The sequence below is a fragment of the Eutrigla gurnardus genome, assembly GCF_963514095.1.
Source record: "Eutrigla gurnardus genome assembly, chromosome: 10".
Taxonomy (NCBI): Eukaryota; Metazoa; Chordata; class Actinopteri; order Perciformes; family Triglidae; genus Eutrigla; species Eutrigla gurnardus.
The window spans coordinates 3948501-3961161 of record NC_139924.1 but is presented as its reverse complement, the minus strand read 5'-3'; the positions used below and the strand labels follow the sequence as shown (position 1 = coordinate 3961161).

The window sequence follows — 12661 nt, the reverse complement described above, 5'->3', positions numbered from 1 at the left end:
TGGAAGCCCGGCGTCAAGCTCCTCCTTCTAGATGACATCACACATTTTGTGACAGCCTGCTCTGAGCATGAGATAGAAAGAAAACAACCCCACACTTGACCTCAGTGAACTCTTGCGAATAACAATAAGTGAGGTATCTGTGTAAATGTTTGTCTTCCTGCTCTCGACATACAGGAAGTGATCAGAATGTCGAGCAGCTGCTGTGGATCCTGCGTTCAAAGTATTTCTGATGTTTCCAGTGAGTTCAGTGTCAGGAATATGAATGTGGTCTGTGCGTGTTGGGCCCCCGGAGGAGGAACTGATCAGAGATTCTGTGGGAACCCTCATCCCTCTATCTATCTGTCCCTCTGAGGGCTGCTTTGATGTTCAAATCAAACGAACCCGCCCCCTCTCGAGTACAGTGTGGGTGCCGATGTTTTCCCCTGATTAGCAGCCGTTGATGCTAATCAGTCAGAACACAGAGGTTTCATTGTCATTGATGGAGAGACGCCTTGATAAATCGATGCATGCTGCATTTAATGTCTGTTTGTGTTTCCTTCAGTTCTGGAGATCCTGCAGCTGGTGAAGAAGCGGGACCTCCTGTTGGCCGACTCTCACATCCTGGAGCTGGAGCAGGAGTGTAACGAGCCCCCCATGGCCGAGCGCGGCGCGGTGGCGCAGCCGGAGGACGCCGCTAGCCCCAGCGTCAAGGATGGCGGGCGGAGGAAGGCCAAGGACGTGGAGCTGCTGTACGAGGAGCTGCAGAAAGAGCTGTGGGCCGTCGTCAGGGAGTCTCTGCGCTCGCCGACGGCTGGACCAAACCTGGGCCTGGTGGTGCAGGTGAGGGCCGATGCCGACATGGCAACAGCAGGGATGGAGTATGATAGCACTGAAATGATTTAATCAAGGAGAAGTAGAAAGTGTTCACATGGACAGGTGAGGTCAGCGCTGATACCTGCTGACTATCTGAGTCCATCTGTCTGTACAGGTGCTGCAGCAGGAAGAGCAGGTGGATAAAGACTGGGCCCTCAGTGAGACGGCGGCCCCCGGGGGCCCGAGGCCCCGCCGTCTGAAACAGCGGTGGAAGGAGGCGGTGGAGGAGGCAGCTGCCGGCTCTCTGCCTCAGAGGGCCGAGTTCACGGCTGGAGAGCTGGACGGGTACCTGGACCGGCTCCGGGCCCGTGTGGTGGAGGACTTGGGGGCTGCCAACAGGAACGTGGTGTCCATCTACCCTGAAGAGTACCAGCCGTTCCAGGTGAGACCACACCTGGAACGAAAGACATATCACTAAATTTGTTTATGTTTTTCCATGACATACTATACTGAGATGTTTTTTCGTCTTTTTAATTAAATACTATACTATATATATATATAAAATATTTTGATTACTTTTTATTTCTACTTAAAACGAAAGAAAAGTTCACCTGAAAATGCCCTTTGACCTTTCCCCCGACAGATGTACGTGCAGAGCTACCACCAGGCGGTTGCTAGGCGACTGGAGGTCATCACTGATAACCAGCTGGAGATCACTGACATCTACTCCCTGCTGGACTGGCTGCACAACATATACAACAGGTACACACACATAGTACACACATGCAGGTAACTGAGAGAAACTGTGTGTTTTTATCTGGGCTAGACCACAGAAGACTCAGCTTATACACATCCTCAGTATTCACCATGACGTGTGCTGGAAATAATAATGAAGACTAATGAATAATAATGTGTGAAATGTTGTTGGCGTCTACATGGAGGTCAGCTCCCCTCCCCCTTCCTATCTGACACGTCTAGTGAGAGTGACGTGAATGAAAACAGATGCTCTCACAGTCAAACGTATTACACCTGAGATCATCCCTCCAGGAACTATATTCATCTCCCAGTTCCTCTGGTTATTTCAAACGTTCTTATTCCTCTGAATATGTGCACATCTGTGTGTGTCCGTGTCTGGTTTCAGGGACGTTCTGGGGACCATCTGCATCACGAGTCCCTTCAGCCGCTCTCAGCTGAGTCCTCTGCTGCCTTCGGAGACGGTGGACAGACTGGAGCTGGACTGTCTCAACTCTGTCAGGGTGAGACACTTGGACTTTATTTAGACTAGGGCTGGGTATTGTTTAGAATCTCACGATTCGATTCGATTTCGATTCGTTGGGTCACGATTCGATTCAATATCGATTCGATTCGATATTGATTGAAATGCTTCGATATCGATTCTGTATCGAGTAGAAATACACAAGTAAGAGTACCAGATCATTTTTTCAAATAATTTATTTAGTTTCATGCCTTATGAACAGCCGTGGTATAACTCATAGCATGATAAAACAGGACACTGCTTAAACACTGAACTACAGTGCATGTAACGGGTTCACACCGGCCGCGGAAGCTATGGAAGTAGACAGTAGTAGTGCAGATATACTGTTGAAATGCACATATTTGTTTATCTACTCTTCACATTTATTAAATGTATTTTCTCTTCCTGTTTCCCAGTGCGAGTTGAGATTCACAAATATGATCGCATTTGTCAATCGCGGTATTTTATTTTGAAAATTGCTTTTATTTTGAAAATTGCTTTTATTTTGAAAATTGACCGGATTGTCTCGTGTTTCTTTGTGTGATTTCCTGCCAGAATTGACGTGTTCGCTCGCGGCACGCGCAAAAAATAGAGCAGACGCCGAAACGATCGCTTCGGGGCGCCGGACGGCCGTGCCTATTCGCGGCGCTCCGCGTCTGGTGTGAACTACACTATCGCTTAACAAAGACGCCGAAAGGAAGCGGGCTCCGCTACGCGCCTATTCGCGGTGCTTCCGCGGCCGGTACTCACTCCGATCGCCATATTGTAATGGTTTGGTCTAGTGCGGCCCCCGTCCATACAGCGCGAATCACACGAGGGTGTCGGTCACAGCGCCCCCACTGGCCAGGGGCTTGAATCGATTCAGAAGATTGCTGAATTGATATTGAATTGCGGGGGAAAGAATTGCAATGCATTGCTGAATCGATATTTTTACCCATCCCTAATTTAGACAGTGCTTTAAACAATGAGACAACAGAGAGGCTGAGGAGACAATGAAAGTGTGTTTTCAGTCAAAGTGATTATATGAACATGTTTGGACGAAAGACTTTTTGGAGACAATGCAAGGCTGATTCATCGATGAAGCTTCATTCATCTGCCTGATTTATTATTTGTTTGTCAAACTCCAGCAGTGTGTGCAAACAGTGGCGGCGCCAGGGAGGAGCTAGGTGGTGCTGTAGCTCCCCCTATAATAGCCATAGCACCCGCCCAGCACCCCCAAGAAATGTCTGTAATTTTTTTATATTTATATTTTAATGTCATGCACGGACGTAATTTGGGGGGGGGGGGGCACGGGGGACTCCTCATCATTTACAAAGCTCTCAATAATCTGATCAGTAAAATGTATTATTATTATTGTTGTTATCATTACTATTGGATTAGAATTGGGTGATAATGTTTTGCTACATGATTTACAACCAGTCAAACCAAAAAAGGGAACAGTAGACTTAAAAGTAGCAATAGAAAACTAGAAGAACTACTAGAAAACACAGTGAACTGAAAGAGTTAGAGTTTTATTAAAAATACTTGTGTCCCCCCCACCTCTGAAATCAAAATTTCGTCCTTGATCATGTATGTTGTATCTATAGCCCTTGTGTTGAATACTTTTACATATATGCACACATATAGTCGCGGAACGAGTATAGTTAATGCGGGCATGTACGCGTATGTAGCTATATATACCAAGGGTGGTCCGATGCGACCGCCATAATGAAATGCCCCGAAATTCAAAGCACCTTCTCTTAAGTGTTGAGCATCCCCATAGCACCTGCAACAGAAAATCTCTGGAGCCGCCACTGTGTGCAAATGAGCAGATAACATGTTTTGGAAATGTTCAAGGGACCAAACACTTTGCTTGTAGCGTTGGAAGGTGTTTATCAAATATTGTTTCAAATGTTGCTAAAATGTATTTTCCTCCTTCATGAAGAAATGCTCATTTGTTTTTTAGAATCAGTCGGTGAACGCAACGCCAACACTGCTCTAAGAGTTGAGCCACGATCAACTTTTGATTATTTGACTGTCTGAGAGGAGATTCCTGCAGCCTGTGGTAAAGCAGAGATGCGTTTGTTTTGACCCCCGGCTCCTCCCTGTGCAGGCCAAAGTGACCACAGAGCTGAGCCAGGTCCTGGACGACGAGGAGAAGAGGTGGATGGAGACGCTGCACATCGAAGAGTATCACATCACTCTTGCCAAGACCGTCATACAGGTACTGTCGGTTACCATGGATACTGTGGGTGTGTGTGTGTGTGTGTGTGTGTGTGAATGGCTCTGATCAGCGTTTCCTGTCTGTTTTCAATAAAGTTTATTGAATCAAGGGTAAAGTGTTACATAAAGGTGGATTCCACTGTTGTTATATGCTGATTGTTTGCTGCAGCCAACGTCAACATGGAGCACTTCCTGATCTCTCTCTCTCTCTCTCGCTCTCTCTCTCTCTCTCTCTCTCTCTCACACACACACACACACACACACACACACATGAACAAACAAACACACTTTAACATATCATTCATTCTCATTGATTCAGCTGCTGTCCTCTAGTGCCCAAAGAAAGTATAACAAGAGTAACGAGCGCCGGCAGGGTTGATGAAATGAGAGTGAAGTCACTTTGATCGGATGTTTAAGTCACAAAAAGATGTTTCACAATAAAAGCTCCACAGATATAATGCATCTGCCTGCTGGTCTCCAAGTGAATGAAAAAGTGGACTGAATGACTACATCATTAGTGAAAACTGCTTTTATTTGACAATTACGACATAGAACTTTACTTGATTATTGTTGTTAACTATGTTTTTATTCTTATTATTATTGTCTTTTGTTTTGCTGTTTCTATTGGAAAATTCACAGTATATATTTGATTTTCTTTTAAAAACATAGAAAAGAACAAGAGTTACAAGTTCTGTCTCTAAATTCTATGATATTTATTATGATCCACTTTCCAAATTCCAATTGTCTGTGTATTCAACAAACCTCTCATTATTAATCCACGGATTTATTCCCTCATTTATTTTTACTGGATTATTATTGTTATTGTTATTTGTTTTTTTTATCTTCTCCTTCAATTAATTTTGTAATTATATTAGCATTTTAACTATTTATGTGGTTAGTAAGCTTTAACGGTTAAAGGCAGTGTTAATTAACATGTATTTAAACATGCATCTGTCCTCCCCATCCTTCCCCCTGCACATGCCTCTGGACTATTAACACACAGTATGAATATATGCCACACTAACGCACACATACTTACAATATATGACGTTTAACACGTCATTTGTCACTTCCTGCATGTATTTTACTGTGACACCTTTTGTATGTATAATTTGTCAACTTTTTGTTTCAAAAAATGTTTTAAATATCTAGAGATATATTTTAATATGTACAACTCTGTGAATGTGTTTGTTATTTCAGAGGCTGCAGGTGGATCTGGAGCGTTCTGCCTCCATCAATAGGAGTTTGGGCTCCAGAGTGGCTCAGTGCAGCCTCAATGGCCTGGCTGACTTCCTGTACAGGTACACACAGTTTTATAAATGTGTGTTTTTTTTTAAAGTGGCAGTCTGTAAGATTGGAGATGTGCTGCTTCTAGCGGCCTCTCTGGCGGTAGATGGAAGGCGAGCCTCTGGGACTCATCTTCCTCACCCAACAGTGTCCGTGTTTTTCCCTCATTGGCGGTCACTTTGCGGAAAAAGATCAAACTCATTTAGAATTTAGCAGGAATGTGGCCACAGACACGGAGATCCTATTTCTGGACAAAGCAGCAAGTACAAACACTTTCATTAGTGGTCACATGATCAACCACCATTGTTTTAACTCACTCTTTGATGGATAGGAACTTAAAAGACAATTAAATAGATGAAAATGTTACGGCCACTTTAAAGCTGTAGAGGTTGGTAATGATCGGGATTATGATGCTTGTGTTTGTTTTAGTTTCCAGCGTAAAGTTGAGATGTTCCATGAGGGGATGCAGAGCGGTATGTTTGGAGACAACGAGGACGGATACGTGTCCAAAACCATCGCTCTGGTCAACTGTTGCCCTCCGTTTAGGTACAAACTAATGAAGATAAACTGTTGCTGTGTTAATTAATTAATTAATCTGAACTCATGTACTGAATTGTCTTTTCATCCTCTGTGTTTATGTCTTTTACCTTCATTCTCACATGTTTACCTGTCACATTAACAAGGGCTCTGTCATGCAATCATCCATGATGTTATTAGTTCCACCCGAGAATTACAAATTCACTTTTGCTTTTATTCAAACGACATTTTATTTTGTTATTTATTCCATTTGTTAACGTCCTCACTTGATTGGGTGTGTGTTCATTTACAGAAATGACAAATCCTTGCTTTTTTGGTTTTGCCTATTTGTAAATGTTTGTAGACCGTGGTCCCCACTCGGTAGACGTATGATTATGGTCCTCATTTAGTCGTGTGTGTGTGTGTGTGTGTTCAGAGGATTCGTGCAGCGCTGTGCTCAGTGTGATCCGTCGGTCAGCGAAGAATCTCTGCGTCGAGCCAACAAAGCTCTGGATCACATCGTCCAGCAGGGAGTCAGAGTCTTATCTGAGCGGCTCTACCTGCACATCAGGGTACCAGCACACACACACACAACACACAGAATACACAGAATACACAAACATGGTAACACTCAAGTGTTTGCCTTAAGTCCAGTTCTCTCTGTGCTGTGTCAAGGCCACGCCCCTGTTGTCTCTGTATCAACGCCGCTTTTTAAATTCTATTTAATGTTTAACCTTCGTTCATTCTGGCAGCGTTTGCAAAAACACTCAGAGTCGACAGAGAGACACACAGAGACACACAGAGAGACACAGAGAGACACACACAGAGACACACAGAGAGACACAGACACACAGAGACACAGAGAGACACACAGAGAGACACAGAGAGACACACACAGAGACACACAGATACATGTCTGTTAATAACCCTTGTTATAAGGTGTCATATAAACATTTATAACGACTTTTATGTGTTATATATGTGCTTATGATGGATTAAATACATGTACCATATACCTTCATAGAAAGTTTTACCTAATAATCTTCTCTCTCTGTCCGTCTGTCTTGGTATGTCTCTCTGTCTGTCTCTCTGTCTGTCTGTCTGTCAGCCGTTCTTTGAGCGTCTGGTAAAGAGGAAGTGGTTGAGCAACACGGAGCCGTTCGATCAGATCGAAGCTCTCATCAAAGACCACTTCAAGAAATATCACAGGATGGACAGTCCTCCGTACCAGGTACTAATACACCATACACTCATACAGCGTGTACTCAAATACTGTGTACTCATATACTGGGTACTCATACCGTACCATCCCAGAGTCGTGGACATTGTTAATTATAATGCAGGTAGACGTGAGGCTGTGAAGATTCTAATTAATTTATGTTCACCACCAACATGTTATCTAGCAGTAGGATGATAATAATAATAATAATAATAATAATAATAATAATAATAATAATAATAATAATAATAACGGTAATAATAATAGTCCCCACTACACTGTGAATTCCGAGATAATAAAACATTATATCACTGTGTGTGTGTGTGTGTCAGCTGCTGGCAGCGGAGGTGCACCGGCGGGTGGTGATGGAGTACCTCCGCTCCGTCATGAGAGGCAGAATCATCTGCACTTCCATGAAGATGAGGAAGAGGATGGCTGGCCGCCTCCGAGATGAAGGCAGCCAGATCAAAGCTCTCTTCAAAGACCTGGTCAGTGTCCAAAAACGGAAATGTACCGAAACGCTCGCCCACACAAGGCTTTGGTCTTTGTCTATTTATTTGTTTATTCGTATTTGACCGTTCATTGTAGTCCCTTCAGCTTCAAATGTCTTCTTTCCCAGTGAGACCTGGCCAACGTAGCACAGTTACAAGCAGCACAGCGTAGAGGCAAACATGGGGCGGACCAGTAGAGTAGCAAGAGAGCTTATATTTGTGTCCGTCTCTCAGGAGTCTCCGTCCAGCTGGTTGGACAGCGCCCTGTCCCACATCTCAGAGATCCTCCAGCTAGAGGATGTCCCCTCCATCCAGATGGAGGTCGGGGTTCTGGTCCGAGAGTTTCCAGATGTCAGGTATTCTTATTTTTCTTCTTCTTGACTAAAGACGACGCATAAACACATTTCCTTCCTCTCTGACACCGACATTATATTATGTTATATTAATAAACAACATGTTTATCTCAGGACTACATATGATCATTTTAGGAATAATTGGCTTCAGCCACATCATGGTACATTTCAAAGCTGCACACCTCTCTGACAATGATTCTAATGCATAAATCATGTATTTATGTGTGGATTTCTGGTAGTTTACAAGCTCCTCTTAAGTTAATTTTCAAATATCTAAAACTATAAACAAATACCAGTCATCACTGCTTTTTAAAATATTGCTTTACTTCATCAAATTAAGTTTAGATCTGCACATTTGTCCTCTGTGTGTGTGCAGGAAGAAGCACGTGTCGGCCATTTTGAACATCCGCGGGATGACTCGGCAGGCGGAGCGCCAGGAGATCCTCAACATTGTCAAAGACATCGAAAGCAGCGACGCGGGCGCCGCCGGCAGCAGCAGCGCCAGCAGCTCGGCCCGGCTGACCAGAGACCGCGCCCTCTTCTCCGAGGTGCCCGTCACCTCTGAGGTCCACTGCCTGAACGTCGGCCTGAGCCGCATCGCCCTCACCGCCTCGTCCTGCTTCAGTATGCTGCGACCGCGTCCACGCAAAACCAGGACGCCTGTCCAAGAAAACCCCGACGACGTCCTCTGAACCGCCGAAGCCACCAGAGTCACATCAGTCTTTTTTATTATCGACTCGTTTCAAAGTTTCTGTCGGGCTGCTGCTTTAAAGGAATCCACCAAGGACATGTCAGGACACTCTGCAGACATTCGTCCAGCGGAGACGTTGAGACTAACATCACATCTACGTTTAATCATTTTGACTCTTTGATTTCAGTTTCATGAAAAAGTGTGACTTCCTGAGAAAGAAGACAGAGTTCCCTGGTGGACTTGGGTGACACCAGACCAGATAACGAGAACCACAGATCTTCATAATCAATTTTGTATTCAAACACCACAAATTTATTTGAAATCAGAAAATTCTGTTAGATATAAAAAATGCACTTTCCTACCGAAGCCCGGAGAGAAAAACACGTTTCTAGTGATCCGTTCTAAATAGTTTTCTCTTGTGTGACTTAAACGGACAGTGAGTAGGATTTAGCGCCATCTAACGGTTGCCTGATCAACTAGGTGATCAAATGTGGATTCAAGCAGACGGGGAACTCTTGCTGTTGGTCTGCTGTTGGACGAGGAGAAAAAACTAAAAAAAAGTTTTCAATCTGATCTCCTAAAAATGACGTTCCCACACAACTGAACTGCATTGTGAATTAGGTTTCATGGGGAACTCATTGTGTGCTGGATTACGTATCACGTTTATTACAAATTAGTTTCAAAGGAGTCTGTGGAAGACCACGTAGGGAGGAGGTCTGGGTGGCGGACCGGTCAGAAAGCATAGGGTTTTCCCCAGGAGGCTGATGTCAGGGTCCCGTTAGAACCAAGTACTTTTGTTGTGTTTTACATTCACATTTACATTTAGGGCATTTAGCTCAGCTAGGTCCTCGTCTGAGTATAGTAGTAGCTCTTCAGCAAACATACCTTAAGAACAACAGTGCTATGATGAAGTGCTATAGGCATTTTTTTGGGGGGTGGGGTGATGGGGATGGAAGTGAGTCAAGCTATGCGAGTCGAGGGGAAGTGTTTTTGTTATATTTCATTCTAAGTCGAGCCAATCTAACCGAGTGTTTTTGTTTCATAAACCAAACGGTGTCGCTTTTGTTGTGTTTTTTTGTTTTGTTTAAAATCGTTCTGTCCAAAAAAAAGAAAAAAATGGAACATCATCAGACAGAGAAGCAGTTTCACAACCGTGTCAACTCTTCTGGACGACTGTGGAAAAATAATTTATTCTAAATGAATGAAAATACAACAATTCTTACTTTCAGATGATTATATTTGAATTAAGACACTGACATGATATTATACTCCAGCAATTTAAAAAAGCTACACACTGGCCCTTTAAGAACATGATCTTCTGGTTCATTGAAACACAACAGGTACAAACACTAGCAGGTTATGGAGATTAAAAAAGAAAACCTGAATATTAGAGTCCCATTTGATAGTGGTGCGCTGCTGCCTCTTGTGGCTGACATCAGTATTAAAATAGCAAAAAACAAAAAACAGAGAGAAATCAAATCACCTGGCGAAACTCCCTCTGTTGTTAAGTCATAAAAAAGAGAGAAAACTATTTAGAAAAAGTTGTTTTTTTCTCATTAGCCTCATGGGCTTCCGTACTTTTTTATTTGTGATTGATTATAAATAATTTCTTTAGATTTAAATGTGCCACTTCCTGTTCTGTAGCTGCTTGACTTCAGGAGAGTGTCCTGTTGGACTTTTGGAATTTGAGCTGGAAGACATCTCGTAAAGGATCAATGGAAGAGAGCCAGGTCTCTGTGCTGAGGTGGACTCTGGACTGAAGTGCATTGTGGGACAGGAGGACTGAAGCAGAATGAGTTGACCCCCATGCAGGATCAATAATTTGGATCGTGGACTGAGGACCAGCAGCTGTGGATCATGTGACCTCAGAATCTCATGCTGTCATCGGGGTTCTGGATGAAATTCAGGATTTGTTAGGGGGTCTCTGACCCTTCAGAGGATCCTGCTGAGGTCTTAAATACAATCATCACTATCAAATAATAAATTTGGAGTTGAGTTTATAATCCCAGGACTTGTATTCTATTTTAATCAAAGGTACTAGATGATGATATATGATTATATTTCAAGCTCTTTGGTGTGGTGAGGTCCATTGTTTTTCTTCTTCTTATTATTATTATTATTATTATTATTATCATTGTTATTATTATTATTATATGTGGAATAAATATTCCTTCTTTTTGATGGTAGGATAATTCTGACTTTTAACATATAATCCTGTTGATTCAAAGTTTGGATGTTAAAGAATATAAGAGAGGGCTCACTCTGTTGACATTTGAGGGACTGAACTACAGATTGAGATTTAACTTCAGATTTTAATAGTTTATTCTTCAGTTTATTCTTCACTTCCACATTTAATTTTGTATCTCTTAACTTGACATTTAATTTCCTGCTGATCATTCTAATCAGTTTTTCATTGATTATTGATGAGCTAACCTTTTTTTGGTTTCATGTGCTGATGCAGTTTAAAGTTGCATCATTTGTGCGTTCAAGGATGCTCAAGAGCTCACCTATCAAAATAAAACAACCAAAGATAAACTTCATGTCAACAATTTAACATTTCATATTCAGTCACACAATGACTGCACAAAGTGTAAAGGCAGGTTCAACAGCTTACTGGCACTTCCTGTCAACATTTTCAAAATAAAGAGAGACTTTCAGGGTCTAACAACCAGTGGACAGCGTCTCTATGTTTGTATTTTCTGTTTCATCTAAGACACATTTCAGATTAGAAACACTCTTTTATCATTTTGTCTGTTGTAAATGTGGATGTATGAAATGATCCTCCTGTACAGAAGTCAGCTTTTAATGAAAATAAAACAGATCAGATCACAGACTGTGTGCCTTGAATATGTCTCCTGCAGGTTTTCATTTGTCTGATGACATTTTAATGTTATGGACAACTAGAGTAATTATTTTAAAATGTATAACAGTCTCTAGTTTTATTGTTTTTTTTTTTACCAGATTTGGTTTGAAAGAAGAGATTAATACTTGGACAGAAAACATTCATTTTGAAGTTATTTATTTATCTAATTTTTATTTTCCCCTTGAAAACAGAAACTGATTGTTGTTTTCTTATTTATAAATAAATAATACACCTATATTAATTTGTACACTGTTACATTTCGATTTCAATGATATTTAGGACAGAATTAACACAGATAATGTGTTTTAAATAACAATATACTACTTAATTGAATGCTGAAAAATAAAATAATTAGAAATAAATTAACAAAAATAAACATACTCACTATTAGGGTGTCATGTAGACCCGTTTGAATGGATTCTTAATCGAGGACACTTCATCATAATAATCCCATGAATGTTACTTCATCATTATTAAGTTATTTTCTCCTATTATAAAAGGGTGTATTTATATAATGTGATTATTGTTGTGTGTGAAGAATTTTAGGCTCTGAATCTGAGCGAATTTAGGTATTGCCATTCTCCAGCTGGATGTCCCCAAAATGCACATTAATACAGGAAATCACATCTACAAAATTCAGAATTTTCTGGGGGAGGACCGCCAGTAGTTCATGATCATAATTATAGTGTAACATTATAGTTTGACATTTGTGTCAATAATTAACCAACGTTCATTTTAAATGTCTTGAACATTCTGAGAGCTCTTTTTAAAATTCTGCTGGCTAGTGCATCTACTGCCGACCTGCCGTCTCCCCATGAAGACCCGTAGTCTCCTTTAACAAAACGGGTCAGTGTGGGTCTTAATAGATGATTTAAAAAGATGAGAGGAGTGCAAACAATATTTGGTCATCAGAATCAAGTCGTTTGAATTATCATAATAAAACGTTTCTAGTGGAATCACATTTTGTAACACGTTGAAAACATCCTCCGTCC

General features: G+C 41.7%; 1 protein-coding gene across 2 annotated transcripts in view; it reads left to right on the top strand.

The window, feature by feature from the left end:
* The window catches only part of LOC311020099 (exocyst complex component 3-like protein 2), a 52935-nt gene extending 41298 nt beyond the window's left edge, over positions 1 to 11637 (top strand). For both annotated transcript variants that reach the window (XM_084019936.1, XM_084019935.1), the window contains exons 4-15: positions 542 to 819; positions 968 to 1234; positions 1436 to 1554; positions 1934 to 2048; positions 4140 to 4250; positions 5450 to 5550; positions 5966 to 6082; positions 6489 to 6624; positions 7161 to 7283; positions 7604 to 7759; positions 7997 to 8118; positions 8492 to 11637. In XM_084019936.1, the coding sequence (XP_083876062.1) occupies positions 542 to 819; positions 968 to 1234; positions 1436 to 1554; positions 1934 to 2048; positions 4140 to 4250; positions 5450 to 5550; positions 5966 to 6082; positions 6489 to 6624; positions 7161 to 7283; positions 7604 to 7759; positions 7997 to 8118; positions 8492 to 8807 (1961 nt within the window). In that variant the 3' untranslated portion in view covers positions 8808 to 11637. The remainder of the gene's footprint in view (positions 1 to 541; positions 820 to 967; positions 1235 to 1435; positions 1555 to 1933; positions 2049 to 4139; positions 4251 to 5449; positions 5551 to 5965; positions 6083 to 6488; positions 6625 to 7160; positions 7284 to 7603; positions 7760 to 7996; positions 8119 to 8491) is intronic.
* The last annotated feature ends 1024 nt before the right edge of the window (positions 11638 to 12661 follow it).